Source organism: Eucyclogobius newberryi, unplaced genomic scaffold (genome assembly GCF_026437365.1).
Source record: "Eucyclogobius newberryi isolate DKJ021-1_F unplaced genomic scaffold, fEucNew1.0.hap1 SCAF_17, whole genome shotgun sequence".
NCBI lineage: Eukaryota > Metazoa > Chordata > Actinopteri > Gobiiformes > Gobiidae > Eucyclogobius > Eucyclogobius newberryi.
The window spans coordinates 14,085,426-14,111,811 of record NW_027315801.1 but is presented as its reverse complement, the minus strand read 5'-3'; the positions used below and the strand labels follow the sequence as shown (position 1 = coordinate 14,111,811).

The following is a 26,386-nucleotide window of genomic DNA, read 5'->3' as shown; positions in this document are numbered from 1 at the left end:
AAACACGAGTTTGGCCCCGCTCCAGGCTCCAGACCACGGCCTGACCCCGAGTGCAAGTAAACCACCACTTCACAGCTTGTTTAACTGTATCTCATCTGCCTCTCCAAACAGCCTGGGTGTTCGAGGCAAGAACCATTTCACTAGGAGTAATAAAAACGAGAGAGTGGGCGATATTGACAACAGTGAATACAATTTTTTCAGGCTTAGTTTTGGTTAAAGACTCACTTGTTAGGACTGGCGTGTTGCACTTGTGCCACTTTTAGGTTTTAATGTTCATAACAGTTTCTACTCCTTTTACAGTCGCACTCTACATTGTCTCTGTTCATTTTTACATAGATGATGATCCATTGTGTTTTAGAAATGTTTCTACACTAAAGCACTTTTTTGTTCATTCATTGATCAAAAAATTTGCCAAAATATGCTCACAAAAGTCTCAATGGATATTCAAGTTTGGCGCTAAAAGTGAATGAAATTTGCACACTATTCTTATTTAGCATATCAGTAACGCTTTTAAATAAGGTTCCTTTGTTAATAAACCCTGTTCAAAATGTTTGTAAGAGCATTAAAAAGAGCTTATTAAACTAATAACACTGTAACAAATGATTGTAGACGCTTAAAACAGTTTAACTAGTAGTTAAATGGGCATTATACATAGTTTACCTTACTTTTAAAGTGATACCAGCACATCTACAAAACAACAATTCACATGTATACTGTTGATTTATCTATTTAAAAGATAACCATGTACATAAATAGCTCTATTTCTTAGTGACAAAAGCTTCATGTTAGACTTAGACTTAAACTTTATTGATCCACAAGGGGAATTGATTGAAAGTTTTCTTTATTACATATTTTTGGTAGTATTACTCTGATACAGTTTTAGTTATGGCAACACACACTATTTGTTTGTGATGTGAAGTGTAGATTTAATACAGAGATCAATGGCAATGAATGACAACACCACATTTCCTCTTCTGTGGTTTTACTAGTCGGGCAAACTGGGAGGAACCGACCACAATTTTCAATAACACGTAACAAATCTGACAAAAAATGTCGTAAAACCTATTAACCATCACTTCATCAAGAGAGGCAAACCGCGACTGGAGTGTTGGCGGCCGAATGACCCGACCAAACTTCAGAGAACTAATATGAGCTCAACCCAATCCACCACAAGGACTTCCAAATGTCTTCTTCAGTCCAGCGCATTTAAACCACATCGGTCCAAAAGAAGTGCCGGGGCGGAGACAAGAATGTGACCGTAGTGGAGCATTTACCCAGTGAGAGTCATGTGATCATTGTTTATGGTCAAAGCTGCTTGGGATAATACTGTTTCTCGTTCTAGAGATGTCTGACCGTTTGAGACGTCCTTGGGAAAATATGAAAATACAGTCAAAATGGAGCGTTTGTAATGTTTTTTTTTCTGTTTTGTGAAATGTGTTTTTGCTTCATAGTATCGCGCTCATTCATTCATCAACAAGTTCCAGGTCAGATCTGTGGCGAGGCGACCATGTTTATGATCACGACACGTTCAAGGTATTTTGAGGAATGAAGAAAACTTTAATAATCAGCCATTATAAAGCATGAATAAAGACTGAATTAATAATAAACTAGGGAATTAATACTCGTTTTTAGCTGAAAAAATTGTATAATGCAAATCAAGGACATTTCAACCAATCAGACCACACATTCTTGACTTTGTTTTACAGTGTATACTCTACAAAACATTGGATGTAATTGTCACATGTCACGTCGCTGCTCTGAGGGAAGTCGTGCCAAATGAGATGCTTTAAGTCATTTGAGATAAAGAGTGAATTGTGAGACTTTGACTTTATAATTATTCACCTTTTTTACACAAGTTAAGAATAGAAGTGTTTGAAAATGTAACTGAACATATCGTCTGAATCAAGTTGGTAAGAATAAAAAGCTGAAGGAAGATCTATTGGAGAATAAAACTTTCAAAATAATGATGTAGAAAGTGATATTCATGTTCAGCGTCCATTGGTGTTTGTACAATACTTAATCTAACTCCAGAACATTCAGCACATTTTGTCCCTCCGGTTGTGGCTTGACATGAAAAAATGTTATGTCTTTCTTTGTTCTTACAAAAATATATATACTTTTAAACAAATCTGTTCTACAACAATTGTAAGGAAGGTTTCTAACAAGCATTTCAGTGTTACAATGAGATATGTTTAGCTAGTATGTGCATTTGCCAAACATTTAAATTTTTTTAGGAAATACAGATGTCACGCCGTAGGACATCAAAGTGGTGCGCATTATTTAAAAAATGTATTTATTTTGACCCGTGGCTTAAACTTTTAACTCCAAAGCTCGTCCTGGTCCAAAATAACAGATGAGCTCCTTCTGGTTTTCTCTTAATGTGATTTTTCATGTCACACCCTTTGGATTACAACATTATTACACTTAAATTTAAAGACATTACAGTGTACAGACTTCTCTTTATGCCAACACATGCATTAACATGTATGTTTCTGACATTTGAATGTTTTTTGTTCATTCCAAAGCTGTGTAATTCATAGATGTCATTGTTGTGCACCACTGAGTTTTGAAGGAAAACATGCAGTCATTTAAAGTTACAGATTAGTCACAAACCTGTGCAGAAGGACGATGCTCTGTCTATCTGTTCATGCAGCTACTCATCCCCACAGCAAGTCGCTCTATCTGCTTTTATACTTCGCTTTTATACTTTACTTCTTCCCGTTTTATCGCTCCCTTCACCTGCTTTTATCATCTGACATTCCTGATCAGGCTTAAGAGTGAAGCCTGCGAAAACCTTCAGGAAATAAACACGGCTTTGATTCGTTCGCTTGAGAAGTGCACGCGGGATTGGGGCGTTTTCTTTTGCACGTCGAGAGGAAAAGGGACGCTTCCTTTTGGGGCGGGAGGAGTCCGACTGCGAGGGAACACAGCTGTAGAAGTGTCCCTGGAGTGCACTGCATGCCCGGCCTGCACACGTGTTCACTGAGCTACGTGACATCAGAATGTAAAGGGGGTTTTAAATCTTTGGACCAAGTGTTGAACCCCACCCAGACCGAGGAGACCACAGTCCGGCGGACGCTTCCTGGTCCCCGATATCGAGTGCGTCCAGAATCCAGATGTGAGTGTGAAAATGATGATGATTTCATTCACATTTATTACTGTAGATGTGCAAACACAGAGTTGGATTTAATGAGACTTTAATGAGATTTTGTTGTTGAATTTATGGAGGTGAAGTCTGGAGGAGACATGCAGTTTAGTTGTGCTTTTGACGGATTATTTAGGTTTTGTTTTGTGATTTTATACTGTACTGTGATTTAGTGCATTTGTATTGGGACTTTAATGCATTTTAATGATTGTAAAGCACTATTTTTACAGGTAATTTCAAATATTTCTGATGGGTGATATTGACAAAAATGAGTATCTCCCTGTCTCCTATTTTCTGTAGTAACATGATAACGAGTTGGTGTTATCCCTCTTTCCAATTAAAATGTGCTTAAATATATTACTGATTAGACAGAAATAAATGAATAAAAACACAAGAGAAAGAAAAAACTAAGACTATTTTAGAAGTAGTTATTTTTTTTTTTTTTAAATGGACAGAACAGAGAGCATTACCTCATATAAAATAGTAACCGATGCCACGCCCATAGGCCATCTAGCCAAAAGCTAATTTGCAGACCTGGTCCCTGACATTAAAACAGATAAAAAGCAACAACCTACACATACAACATGCAGCACAGTAGTATCTGCTCACAATCTGACCCAAACTGCACTTACACGAGAATGTATGGAATTTCAAAACTTGTTGCTGCTCTATAGAGGCACTAGTGAAATAAAGAGAGGGATTATGCTAATCATTCAAAATGCGGTCGCTTCATGCCCTTTGGCGCTTGTGGATATAAATCCTTATAATGTCAGAAAAATAGTCAACAAATTAGTACAATACTCCATCAACATTAAAAGACCACAGCCCTAAATGCTACTAACACTATTGTTACTACTACTACTACTACTACTACTACTACTACTACTACTACTACTACTACTACTACTACTACTACTATCATCTCTACTATTACTGTAATGCCTATTACTACTACTACTACTACTATCATCTCTACTATTACTGTAACGCCTATTACTACTACTACTACTACTACTACTACTACTACTACTACTACTACTACTGCTATCATCTCTACTATTACTGTAACGCCTATTACTACTACTACTACTACTGCTACTACTATCATCTCTACTATTACTGTAACGCCTATTAGTACTACTACTACTACTACTACTACTGCTACTACTATCATCTCTACTTTTACTGTAACGCCTATTACTACTACTACTACTACTATCATCTCTACTATTATTGTAACGCCTATTACTACTACTACTACTATCATCTCTACTATTACTGTAACGCCTATTACTACTACTACTACTACTACAATCATCTCTACTATTACTGTAACACCTATTACTACTACTACTACTACTACTACTACTACTGCAAATTTGAGTCCAAGGTAAACATTGCTGTGCACCTTAATGTTTTTGCACGTCTTTTCACAGTACTTTTAGTCGTGTCTGTCCATAAAGTAGTATCTGCTGGCCTTTACTGCCTGTCCACAGGCAGTAAAGGCCAGCAACCCTTCCTTAACCCTTCCTGACCTTCCAGACCGGAGTGACCCTGTTTTCTGACCGCTCACAGCCTCGCCGCCCGCTCCCAAAATAATGGTCTATTTTTGTTGGGGAGGAGGCTGGCGTTGGGGCTCCAGGTGGCCCACGCCCTGCTGTTTTCAGACATAACAGAGTGTGGCGTTTTGAGGGGGGAAAGGCTCGGCGGACCGGACTGCGGCTGTGGAATGTTATCAGCACGTCCGTCAGAGGATGTGGAGGCCGACCTCAGGGCCCAGGGTCAGCGGGCTGCGGGCCTCAGATAACACCTCTGCACCGGGACGGGGTCAATGAAACTGATCAGAGCTGAGGCAGATTCACTCCAGGAGCAGTTTAGTATTGTTGCTATTGGAATCAAAGTATTTCTGGTGGAATTAAACGTGTAAATTGAGGTGGGAGGTGCATCATTTTGTTGTTTTGGATATGCACGATCTTAAATATATCGTCTTGAATTAAAACGGTTAAAAATGACGTGAAAATTAGACAGATTCATCCAGTGTCGTCTTCTAAACAAGGTTAAGCGAGATATTTTTGCCCTTTTGTGGTACATTTTATGTTTCATTCATGTTTTGTAGCAGATTGTCACACACGTCTCCACGGAGATGTTATTGAGTGTGAGACTGAACATATCTAACTGATGCGCCCAAGTTAAAGGTCAGATCTGTGGAGAGGAAATTGTCCCAAATGTTTGCCAGAATATTTCTTTGGATAAGATGAATATATTTAGTAATGCACTATAGTGGAAAATCCCGGGGCAAATAAATAATATCTCTATGTCTCTGTGTAGACAAGCGGGCGACGGACACGGAAAAGTTACAGCTTCCATTACGTCGAGTTACTATGACAACAGCCGCGCTAGTAGAAGTGGGATAGTCACAAATCACTTTATCCAACACTAATATTACATCAAACCTCATTAGTCTCCGCCTTCTTTTACTCATGACTGTCACTGACTCACACTTGTGTTTGAAATGCGAAATTCCATTCATTTCAATGTAAAACCAGAGACGAGTTTTGCCACTAAAATATGACATAAAGTAGGTTAATTTGTGCAAAGCGTTCGATGTTAATGTGCATTAACAAGTCTACAATGCATCCTTTCCCTGGGTGACTTTAAAACGACTTTGTATATGTTATAATTGTCTGCAGCTCTTGTTATAATGAAAGAATAAGGTCAATAGAAGCCCATTCAAAACTGATATCATTTTCTTGATGCATTGTTTTTCTGATAATGTTTTGCATGTACTTCTTCTTCTTCCTCTGATATCCATCCACAATGCATTTATTTGATCACATTTCTTCTAGGATAAAGGCTAAGATAGACATCCATCTCCAGCTGTATTAGAGATCCCATAGATACTCAGAAACGTGCTACGAAACGGCAAAGTAATAAACTCAACTATTTCATGCCATCGCTGAAAATATGCAGAAAATGTAAAAATGCGCCCAATTAAACAGTCTGTCTTATGTTTCCAATTAGTGAGAATTAGAGCTGGCGTGAGCGACGTGCTTTCCTCTCGTTAATGGAGCAGTAATTGTGGGGAAAGCGCTGGGTTTGGTCCCATTAAATGCTGTTTTTCCTGGGGGCTCAGAGAAAACCCCGCCCTGTTCTGGGATGGAGCTAAAGTCTACGTCAGGGCCGTTCTGGAGGGGCCGCGCTTCATGCAGTCCAACAGCAACTGAGCGTCAGCGTTTTCAAACTCTGTTCAGGAGTGTGGTTATGCAGTATAGTAGCTTGTTTTGTTTTGTTGATTGTCGGCTTTGGCTTTGAGTCAATTACTCTGGATTTATTATTTCTGTAGACTTTATATTCTGTATATATCTACATAGATTTAAGGCTATTTAATCAATATTGAAAAGTATATAGAATACTTAAATGTGATTAACTCAACTATTAACTTATATCAACTTGAATACCTTCCTCAATTGATCTTTTGTTATAGATTTTTCCCCCAGGTTGTGTGAAAAGATTTGTTCTCTTATTTTTTTTAAGGTTGTTTCTTACTCTTAGTTTTTATTTTTCTGTTGTTTTTCCATGTATATTTTGTTATTGATTTTTTTTAAGGTTGTTTCTTCTTCTTTTTCTTCTTCTTTATTTTCCCCTTGTTTTTCTATGTATATTTTGTGATTGATTTTTATTTTCTTTAGGTTGTTTCTTACTTTTAGTTTTTCTTTTTCTGTTTTTTTCCCTATGTATATTTGTTATTGATTTATTTTAAAGATGGTTTCTTCTTTTTTCCTCTTGTTATATATATTTTGTTATTATTTTGAGGTGATTTCTTTTATTCTTATTATCTGTATTATTTTTTATATTATTTTGTTCTGTTGTATTACTGTGTATATTGTTATTTTGATGTATGTAGTGAGGTAAATTAAGAAACATAGTCGAAGAAGATGCACTAAGTTTACGTTCAAAAATAAAAGTTACAACTAATATAATATGCATATGTTATGGGCTAAATCTTGCACCAGAAAACATGTACAGTAATACATCATATGACATAACAAAAAGACAAAATTACAGAGAAAAATGTAATAAAAAATCTGATAATTATTTTCCAGTATGACCAGGTAGAGTTTGTGCTCAAGTAAGAGCAGCGCTATTTTAAAATATTATTACTCAAGTAGATGTACAATGTAGTGACCCAAATATTTATTCAAGTAAGCGTAAAAATGTATTTGGAGAAACTATTAATGGTGTACTTGAGTATTTGGATTTACGAGTTAATGTAATAGACAAAAAAGCACTATTTTCTGGTATTTCTAAAGAATAGACTTAAAAACAAATAAAATCCAAAGGTAAAATGTAAGAAGCGCAAATGTTCTAATCATTTAATATAGTCAACATGAAGCTTTTGTCAGTGGGAAGAGGAACCAAAACCTTTACTGAAGTCATCACCTCTGCAACCAAGGAATACCTCAGTATCAGCAGTAGTATATTCATCTTAACATTTGTGAACAATATACACACAATGCAGTAAAACAGGAGTGGGTCTTGCCCTTTTGAATGAGCTGGTAAAACCTTTCACCACAGCAATGTTCCAGTTTACAAGCACCTGAGCCATAGTTATTCAGAGCGAGCGAGCGGCGTCTGGATGTGAGTACAATCTGTTAAGCTCTCTCCAGGTTACTAAACAAAGCCTTTCTCAATTGATATTTTATTTTATTATTTACATCGGTTTTTTTTTCCTTATTTCACGTCAAAACTTGAAAACTATGTGTCAAAATTTCGCTTGTATACATCAAGTTACACTTCCCTGACCTTCTCCCAACCACGACATAGAACTGATATTGTGTTGGAATGTGGCTCTTTGATTGAAAAAGCACATGCAGAGAGAGCACTATTGCTAAAGTTACTTAGTTCAGCTTTAAGGTGGGTTTACGAGTACCACCGGATCTAAACCTGCACTAAACATTGCATAAAATGGAACTAAACCATAAATAGGGCAGTTCTAAAAAATGGTCCTTCCTGTAAAAAACAGTTATTATATCTTCTATGGGACCTGGACTTCATGGAAATGCGATTACTATCTGGGTCCTTCTTGGTTAAATAAAGGCAAAATAAATCAAATGTATCTGCTGTGGCTATTTTTGCTTTGTGGTTTCTTGAAAAGCGATCACAATGATTGGTCAATACAGGCATCTGCCCCTGAAGACTTAAATAACAAGGAGAAGTACTGTTTCTGTTGTATGTAATAATGGCATTCATAAAACATAAGGTATGTATTAATCTATTAACCCAAAGATTTGTCTCTAGATAAAACAAACAGATACATACAACTGCAGAGGGCGCATTGTACCACTTAAGACACACTTGTTTAGCCAAAATGTAAAGGAGATTTACTTTGCAACAACATCCTCCTCCTCTTTGCCTCACTGACCTCTGCTCGGGCTGAAGTGGCCCCAGTGGACGCACACACCCAGGGCCTGACATAAGCGCCTCATCTGCCAGAGACCCACGCCCTTCTCACAGCCCATGACGCGCATCCAACATGGCCGACGCTGCGAGCTGGGGGCCGAAGGAATGCTGCGCCGTCGCCCCGGGCAACGAGAACAGACTGGCAATATCGCGGCTTTGTTTACACTGGCACCAAGCCGCCGCCGTCTCCCAAAGTGGCACAGAGGTTCCCACAAAAGGATCAGAAGGGATATTTCATCTTTTTAGTGTCATGACTAGACCCAGACGTGCATAGAAGTACTTAAAGGTACACTATGTAACTTTACTCTTTGCAGTTTGGCACTTAACGCATGTAACTTGTGTTTTGTATCGATTACAGCCATTGTTAGAGCTAAAATACCTTAAATACTTGTGCAAATGGTGTCGTTTCTCCACAGATCTGACCTGCAATCTGGTTTTAGGTATCATAAGTTTAATGTCATGCTGTGGAACATTTTAGGCGTCGCCATGGAGTCAAACGGGTGGCAAATCCGACATCAGAAAAGCAACACACTTCTACTTCAATTAAATTACAATGATAACCCGATAGTGACAGATAGATCAAATAAAACGCATTACGGACTACGTGACCTTTTGTAAATTGATGCACTCTTTGTGAGTCAATAAGCAAAAACACCAAATATAGTTATTTAAATCATTTGCAGTCAAGTTTGGTCATATATTGAGCCCATTTTAGCCCAGCTGCAATCTTGGTTTGGTCCGGTTCTAGTCCTTGTTTAGTCCAGATCTAGTCCAGGTTTAGGTTCTGGTTTAGGTTCAGGTTTAGTCCTGGTTTAATCAAGATAAACTAATCCTCCAGTTAGATAAACAGGACAAATTCACCTAAATATACCTTTAATATTATTATTCTTTTTGGTTTTAATATTTTAAACTAACTCCCAACTACAGTACGCCATCAAGACTACTCAATCCTTAAAACATACAGTACATTTACAGTAAAGTATTCATTCATGCTTTATTTAAACAGTTTAAGGTGTCGTTATTTTAAAGTATAAATGCGCATCAAGCATCATCAAAACATAGACAGCAAATACGTGTGTTGAAATTGTGACATTCCTCAGTTAAACAACCTCATTTTGCCTTGAACTGTTGCGTCACAGTAGCATGATGGGTAAAAAAGAAACCGTACATAATGATACTAATGAAAAACTTGACATAATATGATTAACACCAAGTAGATGCACCAAAATATACGTTTCGCAAATCTGTTTTCCCTGACTTTGCAACCAGAGGCGCCTTTGCTCATTAACCAACATCATTCCAAACGTGGACGAGCGTCACAAGAGCGTTACATCAGACTGTGCTGTCAGCTGAGGCCATGTGCGTCCAGAAAAACTACAAAAACAGAGCCGGACTCTCATAACCACACAGAATTCTTGGGTTTGAATGTGGCGATTATCACGGCTCATCTTGGCGTACGTTTGGACTGTGGGCTTTCCCCTAAAGTCCTGGGACTGGAGAAGTGTGACATCATCAGAGAGCGCGAGTTTAGTCATCTGATCATCTGCAGGACTCCAAGTGAATCGATTAGTCGCAAGAGATCGAAAATTGGGATAATCCTCCAGCAATTTAGTCATTTATTGCAAAAAAAGCTCAAAAAACGCTAGTATTACACCCAGATGTCACAGGAAACGTGTCAATTTAGTGTTTTGGATGGAAAACCTGATTCGTCTGCAGCTTTACTCGATCAAGATGTCCTCGTATGGCATCACTTTAGCTTCATCTCGGTCAAATCTGGTAAAGAAATCTCATTCACCGGGGTTTGGCGTCGTATATGTATAATTCACAAGCAAATATCATCGTTGCTGCACTAAAAATTTGTAAAATTCGAATATGTCTTGTGATAATAGGCAAAAACTTTTAGACATGGATTGTATTGGAGGATATTTCTGCATTTTGGTGGTTCATTTTAAAGTCCGCTCAGTTTTTGTTCAGTATTTGACATTTACAAGCACATTTTAGTACCTTTAGAGTGTTTTTTGTCACTATTTCCGACCCTTTTGTCAAGTTTGTCAGCGATGTCGCTCCACAAACTGTGGATAGTGAGTAAATGCAAGGACTGAAGCCACGGGTCGACTCAAATGCCATTCTTCATTCCAACATAAAGAGGGCAGGACTTTGTGTGGGATGCCAAAGCCACAGAAAAGCTGTTTAGCGCCTCGACATTTGCAGCTGGCGTTGCCATAGAGATACTGAGCAGGCTGTTGGAGGACAGAGCGGGCACAAACTGCTCAGATGCACTTGAGGTAAGATATCTGGAGTTAATGAAGAGAAAACCTGGCTCACTTTGCACCCGTTACTTTTTTGACAATATATTATTTCTAAACCAGGTTAAAGTTTGGGTTTTAAGTTTAGGGACAGATATTTTTGATCAAGGTTAAAAGGCTTTGGGACAGGTCAAAATGGCAGATACTTTTGTGTGTACTTTTGTATGATGAATGCTGATTTGTAATAACTCAAAATATAAATACAACTACTAAGTTATTGCAGTATTGTGTGTGTTTAAATACAGCGTGGAAAGAAAAGTCATGGCATTATATTCTTTTACAACATTACCAAAACGACACTTATTTGCCCAATTGATATCAACTGTGATAATGTACTTTTAGCTTAATAAAAATAAAAATAAGGTAATAAGGATATTGCTATGGGCTAGTACTGTTGTTGTTTTTACTATAAGCCTATTAGGATCATAATCCATAAACTAACCAGCAGTAATAAGGAGTTAATCAGTAGAAAAGTGTTAGTAAACGTCTAATAAACACCTAAATAAGGTAATGCAAGGGACAAATAACAAACATATATGCACATTTGTGGCTGATTAATGCTAGATAATGATATTTCTACAGTGTTACAGATACTTGTGCTACTTTTACACGACCACTTCTACCAATGTTTTATTAAATACTTTAGTGCGAATTTGGCCCTGTACAATAAACGTTTCTGTCACAGGCTTGTGGTTAAACAAGGCTTAGTTCGGCAAATTAAATAAAATTGGCCCAACAAAATCCGCAGAGAGATTATCGAAGAAGAAGAAACTGCACCAACGATCAAGAAATGACATCATCGATATACGTCAAATGGAACAAAAATCACATTCACACACTTTGAAAGACCAAATAGGACGTTTGTTGGAGTTTGGAGGTCTTTGGCAGCCTTTTCTTTATTTTTATTTTTTCCCAAGTGGGCTGTTTATTAAATTCCTGATGACACTTGAGACAAAAAGAAAAGAAAAACCCATTTTGGTCGATCTCTAACTTCTACCACTGCCATCAGCCCTTATGATTGTCTACTACTACTTCAATTCATGTTTCTACTTTTATTACCGCGACTTATACTCTACTACTTCCTTCAAATACCTCCGCCATCACCAGTATACTACCACTACTTCTACTACGACTATGCTCTTCTGCCGTTCCTAACTCAAAACCTCAACATAATGGACACTTGTGTGACAAATTTAGTTTTAAATCAAGTTGTCAAACGATCAAATCTATGACTATTTTGGTCCGTTTTCAATGCCTCCTTTTGAATCTGTGAAATAGTCGTAAAGTTTGTGGTCCAAGAGGTCAGGGGGGACGACCCCAGTGACCTCAGAGAACACTCAGCCCAAGACATCCTCATTTTTCATGCTTCATTTCAGATTTCGGCACAAAAAAGAGCTCGATTGTCAACGAGTATCGAGGTCGTTTGTGATCAGAGGATGGCCAGATCGCATTTGATAGTGGTGATGTCATCGGGGTGTGTCTGTGTGTGTGTGTTTGTGTGTGGGGGGGGGGGTCCGCAGATGTTCTGAATCAATGATGTCCCAACACTTGATGATGTCCAGATTCTATTATTATTTGCACCTACAGCAAAGGACTTCCGAGCAATACTGTAAACGAAGATTCAAATCTACACCGCTCCACACCGCTCTAATGACCCGTGTTAGCGCTTCGTTAAAGGTGCACTATGTATCTTTTCTGGTGGAGAGTCTGCTTATGTTCATGGAGATGTTGGGTATTGTCACCAGATCAAGATTTGGCTTTATTAGACAGGACAGCTTACGTAAAATAGAGGGAAAGTGTCTAATTCTATCTCTCTGAGTCGGTCTAAAACAAAGGGCTACAAGAGTAATACGTTTTATACAGACTAAAACGTTTTTTTCAGGCCCCGAGAATCTTTGCGTTGTTGACTTGTTGGTCACATGAACATTAGACATTTTACACAAATGAATGTACTTTATAGCATATTTTAGCGGTGAGACTTTTCCCTCGTGGGTTTCTGCTGGACAGAAGTGATCTTTGGCCAAATGTAATAATCCTCACATAAATCAAATTGTTTTTACTACTACAAAATATTGTATATGATATTTATTTTATATTTTACATTTTAATAAAAGTTAGCATTAGCAGTGAAAAACGGTTAGCATAAGTGTCCCCGAAAATAAAGTGTTATCAAAATATCAATTGTAATAATGGAAGTATAAGCTCACTATTCAGGCCTATTAAGTATTTTGAAGAATACTTTTCACAGAGGAGACCAAAAGAGTATTTTAGCCTTTTGACAGCTGGGTTCAAAGCCACATTTGTTGCTCACAAGTGTCCACGATGTCACATGTGTCTGTGAAAAAGAGTGTTGGACGTGTCATGAGCTGAAGACAGGGCGGGGCACTTTGGTAAGATCTGGTTAAAAAAAGGGTCCGTGAGCAACAAGCACATGTCACAACTGCAGGTTTTTATGAGGCCAATACCAAGGGTTACTATTTATATCCTGGTTAGATTCACTCAAAACAACATTATAACTGTAGAATTGTCCAACTAAAATACCACAAATGCTCTGTTTCTGTGCTAATAATGCACTAGTTATGTTTCAGTGGCTTTTATGATTGTTTAGAGCTAATAAGCTCATCACAAAGACTGTAATTGTTTAAGTCCTTTGCAAAAACTAAAATATCATGTCGTAGAAAACCTGCTGAAATACATGTGTCTCTTTGATATTAACGTTTCAGTCTGCGTGTTGTCAAATGTTGATGCTCCTGGAGATAGACATGTTGAAAATGTGAACTTTGAACAAAATACAGGAATTAAGACATAAAGTCAAGATAAGATTTTACTAGATTTTACAACTTTTTCACTGTCTCAATTTTAATTTTAATTTGTTGGTGCTTTTAGAGTTTGTAAGTTATGCCCATTATTTGTTTATGTGATGGCTTTTTTATTTTATTGTGCTCGCTGAGGTTTTTTCACAGGTTTTTATTTTTAATTTTTTTTTGAATTACAAATGAAAACTTTACTAAACCAACATAAGATACATTTTATATTTGTCCCACAATGGTCCCAATGTGTGAATCTCAGGAGATGGTAAATATGGGACAAACCATCTGTAAAGGACAAATCTAATCACAGATGCAATGCACAATTAGGCATGTTTTTCCAAAATCGTGTATGTAAAATCTCATGGTATATAATTACTTTGACATTGATTATTCCACACAATCAGTAATTCAGCATCAAATTGTGAATACATAATATCCATATCATGACTTAGTTTGGTGGGATTGACCCTGTGGTAAATATTTGCAGTTGATCACCAATAAGCAACTTCTTAATTGACGCAGGGACAATTTACACTCAACCGACACACTTTTCAGTCCGTTTAAACAATCATTTAACAAAACAAAGGTCTTATCTGCTAATATTATAAAATATTTTATACCGTAATTTACATATAGGATTTTGGCCCTTGTTCACAATATAGTTGCTAGGTAACAGCTAACAGAATCCTGTCCAACCAGGAAGTAACACAATAAACGTCAAGAAAGAAACGTCAAACTGGGAAAAATTAAATCTTAAAGTCTTAAACATAATCATACGTGTTAATGAAGTTTGGGTTACATCGTCACATGCATCCACAGCCAATGCCTCGTATGAAAAATAAATAAACACTGCCCCTTTAAGAGGTTTGAAATGGTCCAGTGTGTGGGGAGTATCCTGGATAATTAGATTGGTCTGTAAATCTAATCAGCATTAAAACTGCTGCTGCTGTGGATGGTATTTATGCTCTTTATTGTCCAAACTACCAGCATGTTCCACCATCTCCTTTTCCCCCCTTATAAAAGTCTGGAACACGTCTTTAAATATTCCCCCGGTCGGTGCGTCCTGCCTGTGTCTCTGGCCGAGGTCCGTGCGAACTGTTGAGGACCGTAAAGGAGCCGTATCCAAGTCGTACATCGCCCTGCAATTACCCAGAGGCCACGGAGAGATCCAGGACTGTCCAGCTGCTCGCATCACGCATGCTTCAGGCCACAGTTTGGGTTGGGATTCGCCGGGATATTGATATTGTGGCGATATTCGAACGTACTTTTTTGACACAATAATTCCATAGCAGTCATACTTATCACTTCAAGTAGACAGTATTTAAAGGGATGATGGGAGTGATGGCAGTTGTGGTTGTGAGTGTAATTGGGCGTGGCAGAAAGTACTAACGATGGTAAGTAGCTGAAATAACAGGAATACTTGTACTTGAAAGCCAATTGAAGTAGTGGTAGTAGTATTATCACTAGAAATAGAAATGATAGTGTGACTGAAATGATTTTGTCTGCACTTTTCTACCAAGTAAGTATAATTTATTATGATTATTTATGTTTTTATCTGTTTGTATTGCGATTTATTGCATCTTTGCCTGGTTAATAAAGCACTTTGAATGACTTTGTGTACAAATTGTGTGCTACAAATAAACTTGCCTTTCCTCGCCTGGTAGTAGTAGTAGTAACAGTAGCTCGACACTGACTGCTTCCAAAAGTAAATTGACCATTAATTATCCCCGTAGCCTTTCAAAAATACTTACATTAATTAAGTTAAAAAACAAGCCTCTGACATGCTTTTAAGGGGAAAATGAATGGGAAATGTACTTCTGAAACATCAGCTTTGACTCTTGAGCTCTATATTACTAGACGTAGCTGTAGTAGTTCTGGTAAGAGTAGTGTTTGGTGTTAGGGCGTGGCAGAAGTACTTGTAGCTGCAGTAATAGTAAAAGCAACTACAACAAAAACTAGTATAAAAACAAGCAGCAATCCATGGTTTTTAGAATGTGGAGGATCATTCCTCAAAATGTTGGAGAGCTGAGACTCCTGAACCGTAGGACTTATACTCGAGTAAAGTATTCATAATGCATGAATAAGCACTATCTGTGTGTTAGTACACACTTATGAGGCATTTACTTGGTTACTTGAAAACAGAAGCAGCTTATTATTCTCTATTTGTACATGGTTTATTATGAACACATGTTTTTTCTTACAAACACGTGCAAAAGCCTTCTACAAGTGCTGATAATGAAGTGCTTATACACAAATAACACATGCTTATGACTGCATTATATAGTTTTCGAAGAATTAGAAACACATTTATGCAAGTTTTTTTTTTTTTTTAGCTGTGCTGCAAAAATATACTTCAGTACCACATAATGACTGTTACTATTACATTCAGTATCTATTTTGTCACGTTCTACTATCAATGGCTTTCAGCTTCCTGTTATAGACAACGTGTTGAGGACTTTTTCTCATTCAAAAAATTGAATAGTTTAGTTTAAAATGTCTCTAAAAACCAGGAATTGCAACACGTTTCTTGCTTCTACTTAACGTCTACAAAATACTTCAACACCAAGATAGCTACACACAATACCTGTTCGTCTACAGTAGCAACAGTAAAGTAGCAGCTCACTCACTTCTTCTTCTTCTTCTTCATCTTCTTCATCTTCACACTCGTGCCATGCGACCACTTTGTCCACATCCCCTCTCACATTTAAAATTCCACCCAAAACCCGGCTCAAATAACACCAATTTCAGTTCAAATTTAAACGGCACTCGTCCCGCCCAGACGTTGGAAATCGCTCACTAACGGCAGACTTTCCCTCACGCTCCTGAGGCCAGTCCTTTGTGTGGGACCTCCTGCCACCAGACGCGCCCCTCCTCTGCCAACCGTGCCTTTCCCCACACATTCACCCAACACAGCTCGTTTCCACTCACTTGTAAGCAGCGACGCGCACACCAGCACCAGAAGGAAAGCCGTGGAAAGCCCGTCCATTCTCCACATGTTTCTGGTTGTTTCTTTTTCTGTGAATGGAGAGAGAGAGAGAGTGTTGGAGCCGGCGGTAGTTTCCTGTGCCGTAGTTCAGAGCGGGATAGAGTGAGCCTTGTGTGTGTTGCAGGGGCCCTTTATAAGTCTCCTTCACTCCCCCTTTCCTCCGCTCGGGACGGGACACACCCCTCCGGCCGCTCAAACTCACGCCTGGAACCGTTTCCCTCCAATATTTCCCCCCTCTGCCCGGCGACTGCCCCGTGTAACAGTCGCTTTGCCCGTTTCTTTTGCGTATTTCATTAAAACGATATAAATATTGGACAAATATCTACCAGTGTGAATTTGCGGATTGTGTTTTAATGGTGGGATTGGGTTAAAAGTTCACATTTGGAATACTTTTGGGAGCATTATCATTGAAATTCTTTTTCCAAAACATGGATATATGTAATTTTGTCGATTGTTGATGGAATTGATTGCGGTCTTTTCCTGTTGATGTGGAAAGATGACGTCTAATGTGTCAAAGCTAGAACCCTTGATGGAGTCCACAGTTTTATGATGTAGGCGAATGTTTAAAGTTCAACATGTTTCGTCTTCTTTTGCGTGTAAAGTTTAGCGTGTCCTGCTAAGTGCGACTTAATTACCAACTATCTGCAGATAAAGGGGAAAACAACAGCACTAAAACACGCAAAAAAAACACAAAAACGTTCTCACTCTCATCACAAACCGCTTTTGTTTGACTTAAAAAGAAAGAAGAGTTTTTTTATAGTTTAGCTATTTTATTCCCGATTAAAATTGACTTTCATTGATCCTCAGTTATTTATTGCCACACTTGTCCTTAATGTGGCACATGTAGCGCTGGTGTTACTCAAGCTGCTTCAGGGAATACGCAGAGTCCTCTGTGGGACACTTATTTAGTGAATTTAATCCATTTAATCCACCTTCTCTTTTCGGGTTCGTCCGTGGCTAAACGTTTAGAACCTGGTATAGTCCTGTTTTACATCTGGTGGTTCTCAGGCGGCCAAATTGTTTCTTAGGTGGTACTTAGGTGTGTAAAATTGTCAAACGTGTTAAAAAATCAGATACTAATTGACATTTGCCAGCAACAATTCTTAAAATCTTTTAGTGAGTCCACAAACTCTTGAGGGTCCATCTTGCCAGGCTCTTGGAAGCCGAAACAACAGAAACTAAACATGGCACCGCCGACGGACCTACGATTTTTTAGCATAAATGCGGAATATTTTGTGCCCATTGAAGCGCTTTGTGCATTGGAGGAGAGAACGACGCCTGCGCTTTTTCCTCTGAACTGGATTTTTCGTCTTTTCGCCGCTCTGAAGCTTCAATGAACGCCTTGATCACGACAGCCGCTCCAGAGCAACTCGTGTGTAGAACTCAAGAGTATTGAAACCAGATATTTGAACAAGCATTGGTATATCCAAAAATAACAAATCACATTAACAGGAAAAATGCGAGCTTTCCTGAGCAGTTTTGGAATGATCTGGAGCTTAATTAGAATTAGTTTCAAACCACATGGAAACATGAAGAAAGTCCTGTTATTTTGTGTTGAAAGTAACAGTCCTTTTGCCGACTGAAACTGACTCGTTTGTTTTGTGACAACACTAACCCGGTGTGAACGTTTAAACGCTGTAAATTATCGGTGGAATTCAATCCAAACATTCCTATGGTCTCTTTTACTGACAGCTCTGTATTCCCCTCGTCCGCCCAACAAACAGGAAACGCCTGTTTTCATCCACTCTCTCTCCGTCTGCAGCACATGGCATCACGCTCTCTTCCCTCCCATTTTCACATCTCCCTGGACAGATGACTAATACTCCACAGTGAGTAATGTAGCGCCGCACAAATGTAGCACTGGACTACACACAGACACACGCGCACACGCACACGCACACGCACACACACACACACACACAGACACACGGATACACGGAAACACACACACGCACACACACGCACACACACACGCACACACACACACACAGACACACGGATACACGGAAACACACGCACACACACGCACACGGACACGCACACACGGATACACGGAAACACACGCACACACACGCACACGGACACGCACACACGGATACACGGAAACACACACACACGTCCGCACTCTGGACACTCGTCTTGTCGTATTGATTTGCAGCTTTTCTGAGTGCTCTGCCTGTCCATTGTTTGAGCGGAACATCTGGAAACACTGCGGCCCTCGAGGTCACGGGGGCTTCAGGGAGCGCCTGGAGACACGCCCGTCAAAGAGAGAGCATGAGTCTGAGCATGACGTGAGAGTCTGTGTCTCTGTCTGCGCCAAGGCAACGGGGGGGGGGGATGGTTTTAAATGGAAGACTTCAGGGACTCCTTTTTTTTTTCATTGTCTAAAAGTTTGCATGTGTTAAATGATCAGATCAAAATGTCTTTCATGTGGGGTCATTATTCCTGTATTAATGATATGTCAATATTCAAAAATCACTTTGAAGGTTCACTTGGTCATTTTTTTTGTAACGGATCTGCCACCTGTTTGTCTCCAAGGAGATATTATTATTATTATTGCTTTTCCTGGTATTAGGGCTTTAACAATGAATCAACACACATATTTTGATACTTGTAATGATTATCTGGACCATACAGACATTTATGAAAAGACCTTTTATAGCAAGGACAATAACATTATTACATAAAAATAAAATAATCTGTATATCTAAATATTCTTTATCTAGCAGTATTTAAATGTTTAATATATTTCAAAAGTCTGTACAATAGAAATAAGTGCTTGACTAGCCGACGAATCAGAGACATAATCGCTGACTAATCATCTGTAAAGTAAGCGCCTATTTTTAATGTTCCTATGGCATAAGACTTAAGTTGTTTCATTTATTCATATACAGAAGTTTTTAATGCTCAGTAATACCTTGAAAAACATGCATTCTTGCAGTGAGCATGGGTCGCCTTTCCGCAGATCTGACAAACAGCACAGGCTGCATGGTCCAACCGTACAAATCTGCACATTAACAATAAAATCTCTGAACGCCGGTTTTATTCTTCAAAAAACTGTTTGTTGTTGACGTGAAGCAAAAAAACTACAACAATCAGACGTTCTCAAAGCCCCTCCCCTGAGCGTTACCATGGAGCTCATCTCACTACTAACTTACACAAACCTTAACCTATCATGAGGTGCCATATGCTTAAATGTATCGTATTTAATCCATTTGTGGCCATTATATTTTATTTTCGCAATAATCTGCTGTATAAATGAGAGGCAGGTTAAATGTTATAATTAACACAGGAACAGCTGACACAAAAAATACAACAATACAATTATTTGTTGTTGTTGCTGATAATCGTGATTAATCGTAAAATCCTGATATTTCCCCTCACAATAATCGTGACTCTAAATTGGATATTGTGACCTCCCATCACCCAAGCTCAAGTCACTGAGTTTGTTCGCAAACTCCTCAGTGGCTCCGGGGGTGGATGAGATCCGCCCTGAGTACCTAAAGTCTTTGGATGTTGTAGGACTGTCTTGGTTGACATGTCTCTGCAACATTGCGTGGCGGTTGGGGACCGTGCCTCTGAACTGGCAGACCAGGGTGGTGGTCCCTCTGTTTAAGAAGGGGGACCGGAGGGACTGTTCCAACTACGGCCGTGGCTGCAGAGAGTACGGGGTCCGGGGCCCTTTGCTCAGGGCTGTCCGGTCCCTGTATGACCGGAGCAGGAGCTGTGTTCGCATTGCCGGCAGTAAGTCAGACCTGTTCCCAGTGCATGTTGGACTCCGCCAGGGCTGCCCTTTGTCACCGGTTCTGTTCATAATTTTTATGGACAGAATTTCTAGGCGCAGTCAGGGGTCGGAGGGTGTCCGGTTTGGGGACCACAGGATCTCATCTCTGCTGTTTGCAGACAATGTTGTCCTGATGGCTCCATCAAACCCGGACCTGCAACATGCACTGGGACGGTTTGCAGCTGAGTGTGAAGCGGCTGGGATGAGAATCAGCACCTCCAAATCCGAGGCCATGGTTCTCGACCGGAAAAAGGTGGCTTGCCCTCTCCAGGTGGGTGGGGTGTCCTTGCCCCAAGTGGAGGAGTTCAAGTATCTCGGGGTCTTGTTCACGAGTGAGGGAAGGATGGAGCGTGAGATCGACAGGTGGATCGGTGCAGCGGCTGCAGTGATGCAGTCGCTGCATCGGACCGTTGTGGTAAAGAGGGAGCTGAGCCGAAAGGCAAAGCTCTCGATTTACCGGTCGGTCTACGTTCCTACCCTCACCTATGGTCATGAGCTTTGGGTAGTGACCGAAAGAACAAGATCGCGGATACAAGCAGTCGAAATGAGTTTCCTCCGCCGTGTGGCTGGGCGCTCCCTTAGAGATAAGGTGAGGAGCTCGGCCACACGGGGGGAGCTCTGAGTAGAGCCGCTGCTCCTCCAAATCGAGAGGAGCCAGCTGAGGTGGCTCGGGCATCTGTTCCGGATGCCTCCTGGGCGCTTCCCTGGGGAGGTGTTTCAGGCATGTCCCACCGGGAAGAGGCCCCGGGGAAGACCCAGGACACTCTGGAGAGACTATGTCTCTCGGCTGGCCTGGGAACGCCTCGGGATCCCCCGGAGGAGTTGGATGAAGTGTCTGGGGAGGGGGAAGTCTGGGAGTCCCTGCTCAGACTGCTGCCCCTGCGACCCGGCCCCGGATAAAGCGAAAGAAGATGGATGGATGGATGGATGGACGGACCTCCCTAATGTGGACGCACCTCCTGGGCTTGAATAGACAATAGTGTGTGATTCGTAATAAACTTATTCTACTGCCTCATCCTCAATACTGTGCAAAGTACTTCACAAGTATTTGCTTCCAGACTCTGATAATGAACAGATGTGGATTGTTTCTTTGCTCCATCACCAAACGCCATCGATTGATCATTTTCAGGCCGACACCATCTTTGAAATGAGCCGCACCATATTTTTGTGTTTATGTTGTTTACAGACACTGAAAAAGGGAAAAAGACACAGATGGTGACATTATCTGGGTTTGTAATAATAATGATGTTAGTACAGTTTGCTCAGTACTTTTATGTGGTTACAGAGAAAAGCAATACTGGACATGGTCCATTTAGTGCAGTATAAAGTAAAAGTCCCAGATTACACAGACGACTCCTGTCTTGGTGACTTACTTTGGTCTAAATCACAAAGTTGGTCTGTTTTTGGACGGGAACACAGAACTGGGACATCACGAGAAGCGGCACAAGCGGGGCAGCGCCTCAGGGAACGACTGGGTTTGATTTGAGCTTAAAGAGCTTCAGACCAGAGCTGCCACTGCGGACACGGAAACGCTCGACCCGTTTCACTGCACAATACGCAGAACGACAAAGATACACGTTAGACACAAGTTAGACACACGTTAATAATAATAATAATAATTCATTTTATTTGTAATGCACTTTACATTCTAATGGAATCTCAAAGTGCTACATAACAGAGCAAGTCACAGAGTTAAAACAATAAAGCATTCATGATACACACAGATAAATCATAAGAATTTTAAAAGGCTTTTTTAAATAAAAATGTCTTAAGGCCTTTTTTAAATGCCTCCACACTCTGTGGGGCCCTCAGGGTCTCTGGAAGGGCGTTCCAGAGCCGTGGGGCCTTGGCTCTGGGCTGGTGCAGGCGGTAGGTGGACATGGTGGAGCGGAGGGTTCTTGGGGCGGTGTGTGGTGTGAGGAGCTCACTGAGGTCGGCACTGGTGGGTGAGGAGACAGAGTTTGTATTGGATTCTTTGTTGAATGGGCAGCCAATGAAGGGATTTGAGGACTGGAGTGATGTGGTCATATTTGCGCCTCCTCGTCAGGACAGTTCTGGATGTGCTGCAGCTTTTGCAGGAGGGCATTGCAGTAGTCCAATCTGGAGGAGACAAAGGCATGGATTAACTTCTCAGCGTCGGGTTGGGAGAGGGAGGGGCAGAGTTTTGCAATGTTTTTAAGGTGGAGGAAAGAGACCTTGCAGAGGTGACGGATGTGGGAGTCGAAAGTGAGATGTGAATCAAATCTGACACCAAGGTTTGTAATGGATGAGGACAGAGAGTAGGACCGACCCTTGAGGCACCCCGCAGCTGACTGTATGTGGTAATGATTTGAACTGTCCTAGGGTCACAAACTCTGTCCTGCCCGTGAGATATGACCGGAACCAGTTGAGTGTGGTCCCAGAAAGTCCAACTATTGACCGGAGGCGATGGAGTGGATGGAGTAAGATGGTGTGGTCCACGGTGTCAAAAGCAGATGATAAATCCAATAACAAATTGCCTGGTCCGCAGTCATCAGCAGGTCGTTCATGACCAGGGCTGTCTCTGTTCTGTGAGCTAGACCCACGTTAGACTGGCTCTGTCCAATCCCAGCGCTTTTACCTTCAAGGAAACGGGAAGTTGGCTTTTTTGTGACTCTGGCCTTGAAAAGCACTTCAACTGAATTAAAAAAAAAAAAAAAAAAGTAATGATAATCATTTTTGAAAGTAAATCTATGTCATACATTGAAGTACTGTTGTTGTTTTTGGGTTTATTTTCCTTTTTGTTAGTTTTTTCTTCTGATGTATCAATGTTATTTAGTTCCTTTTAGTTTTTGATTGAGTTTTTGTGTGTGATGTGTGAGCTGGAGGGTGGGGAATATTTATGTTTTGTTTGTTTTGTTCTGTAAGTTTTTGGTAATATTTTATTGTCATTAATACAAAATGAAAATAAATAAAAAGCGTTAGGAAAATGAGAAATACTTTTGGAGCGCCGCAAACATCAAAATTAACTAATTGTGTTTTTCACGTTTTTAAGAGAGTGAATATCAGCAACATCTTAAATATCAGGTGATCATTTTGTGCCACCATTTTTTATTTGATTTCATAATTTTCTTTAAAGGATGGGTCAAATGTAGACGACAAACGGGTCAAATGTAGTCGACAAACGGGTCAAATGTAGTCGACAAACGAGTCAAATGTAGACGACAAACCGGTCAAATGTAGACAACAAACGGGTCAAATGTAGTCGACACACGGGTCAAATGTAGACGACAAACGGGCCAAATGCAGACGCACACGGGTCAAATGTAGTCGACAAACGGGTCAAATGTAGACAACAAACGGGTCAAATGTAGACAACAAACGGGTCAAATGTAGTCGACAAACGGGTCAAATGTAGTCGACACACGGGTCAAATGTGGACGACACACGGGTCAAATGTAGACGACACACGGGTCAAATGTAGACGACAAACGGGTCAAATGTAGTCGACACACGGGTCAAATGTAGACGACACACGGGTCAAATGTAGACGACACACGGGTCAAATGTAGACGACAAACGGGCCAAATGCAGACGCACACGGGTCAAATGTAGTCGACAAACGGGTCAAATGTAGACGACACACGGGTCAAATGCAGGGCTCAAATGAGTTGACTTTATCCAAATCTTCCAACAATTCACTTCATATCTAACCAGAAAAGCAGTTTAAACTGGACTGCGATAAACATTGCAGCTCTATTCAACAGCTCAAATGTCAAACAAAATATTAATTATTTTATGAATATGTAAGAAAAAGTACACACCATTTATATTCAGCCCCAAAATATTGTTCCAGCTTTATGTTCAATGACACAATATGATATGTTTGCTTTTCAGTTTGCTCTTGTATTTTTCCTCTTATTTGTGTTTGTTTTGTTGCTTCTTTTATTTCTATGTATTTTTTTTTTTTTTATAGTTTTACATTTCATTTATTTTGTCTGTTTTTACCTGAAAATAACAATAATAAATATAAACTAAAACTAAATTATCTTATGCCAATTTATGCCTCAATGCATTTTTAAATACGACTAAATAACTGTGTAACATGTGTAACTTCCATTATTGTAGTGAAAAGCCCACACACATTCTTCCATCACTTGTGGAAGCTGGTTCAAGGTTGTATTATTATTATGATCTGCTGTTGGTAGAAGCGTCACTCATCGTGTAAGAATGTGGCTCTGAGGCAGGACGGAGAAGGAAATCTGAAAAAATACCTCTGTGTGAACGACGACTCTGCCAGAGCCCCAAACCATGTCAGGCTGGCTCTATCTCCACTTCCCTTTCTGTTTCCTGCCCTCTTCCCATCTCTGTCCATCCTCCCAAGTTTGTCCCTCCCCTGACCCTGTAGACACACACCAGATAAACATTTGGAGCTGTGCAGCGGTTTCATCTGGCGGTTCAGTTGTCCTGTGCTGTCCCTGTGGTTTACAACGTGCCGTGTGAAAGTGAAGCTTTGCTCTGCTGTAATGTCAGGGCCGGAGTCAGTCCGACACACACCGAGCGGCCTGGAAAGAGAAACAGGGGAAAGCGTGGAACAAGTGTCACACTGTCACAACAGAGTTCACTTCAGACAAAGGCTTCATACATCATAGAAATATTGTCTTGTGATGGACTTGATAGTGTATCTGAGCACAAACTGTCACGGCTAATTCTGAGCACAAACCTTTATGTGAGATGTGCGTCTGTGTCATGTGAGGCCGAGTGGCTCAGTGGTCAGAGCACTTGGCTCACATTGTCTAGTATGAACGTGGTGAGTGTGTGAGTCATTGTCGTGGTGTGTGGCTGCAGCAGCTCTGACCACCACAGAGTGTCAAGTGAATAATGACTACAGCAAAGTACAAGTGTCAGACATCCTCAGCATATGGTTCATACGACTCAATGTTGACCCAAGTGACAGCCACATACTATGTGGCTGTCACTTGGGCGTCGTGGGTTTGGGTTCTAAAGTACGAGTCACTATATATATATCCATCCCATCCATCCATCTTCTGCCGCTTTATCCGGGGCCGGGTCGCGGGGGCAGCAGTCTGAGCAGGGACTCCCAGACTTCCCTCTCCCCAGACACTTCCTCTAACTCCTCCGGGGGGATCCCGAGGCGTTCCCAGGCCAGCCGAGAGACATAGTCTCTCCAGCGTGTCCTGGGTCTTCCCCGGGGCCTCTTCCCGGTGGGACATGCCTGAAACACCTCCCGAGGGAGGCGCCCAGGAGGCATCCGGAACAGATGCCCGAGCCACCTCAGCTGGCTCCTCTCGACGTGGAGGAGCAGCGGCTCTACTCCGAGCTCCCCCCGTGTGGCCGAGCTCCTCACCTTATCTCTAAGGGAGCGCCCAGCCACACGGCGGAGGAAACTCATTTCGACCGCTTGTATCCGCGATCTTGTTCTTTCGGTCACTACCCAAAGCTCATGACCATAGGTGAGGGTAGGAACGTAGACCGACCGGTAAATAGAGAGCTTTGCCTTTCGGCTCAGCTCCCTCTTTACCACAACGGTCCGATGCAGCGACTGCATCACTGCAGCCGCTGCACCGATCCGCCTGTCGATCTCACGCTCCATCCTTCCCTCACTCGTGAACAAGACCCCGAGATACTTGAACTCCTCCACTTGGGGCAAGGACACCCCACCCACCTGGAGAGGGCAAGCCACCTTTTTCCGGTCGAGAACCATGGCCTCGGATTTGGAGGTGCTGATTCTCATCCCAGCCGCTTCACACTCGGCTGCAAACCGTCCCAGTGCATGTTGCAGGTCCGGGTTTGATGGAGCCATCAGGACAACATCGTCTGCAAACAGCAGAGATGAGATCCTGTGGTCCCCAAACCGGACCCCCTCCGACCCCTGACTGCGCCTAGAAATTCTGTCCATAAAAATTATGAACAGAA

The 26,386-nt window shown here is 40.8% G+C and overlaps 1 protein-coding gene across 1 annotated transcript in view; it reads right to left on the bottom strand.

Moving 5' to 3' along the window:
- Positions 1 to 16,802, bottom strand: part of cd34 (CD34 molecule) — a 31,317-nt gene extending 14,515 nt beyond the window's left edge. Inside the window, exon 1 of the mRNA XM_072449251.1 lies at positions 16,650 to 16,802. Within this exon, the coding sequence (XP_072305352.1) occupies positions 16,650 to 16,716 (67 nt within the window). The 5' untranslated portion in view covers positions 16,717 to 16,802. The remainder of the gene's footprint in view (positions 1 to 16,649) is intronic.
- Positions 16,803 to 26,386: the final 9,584 nt, after the last annotated feature.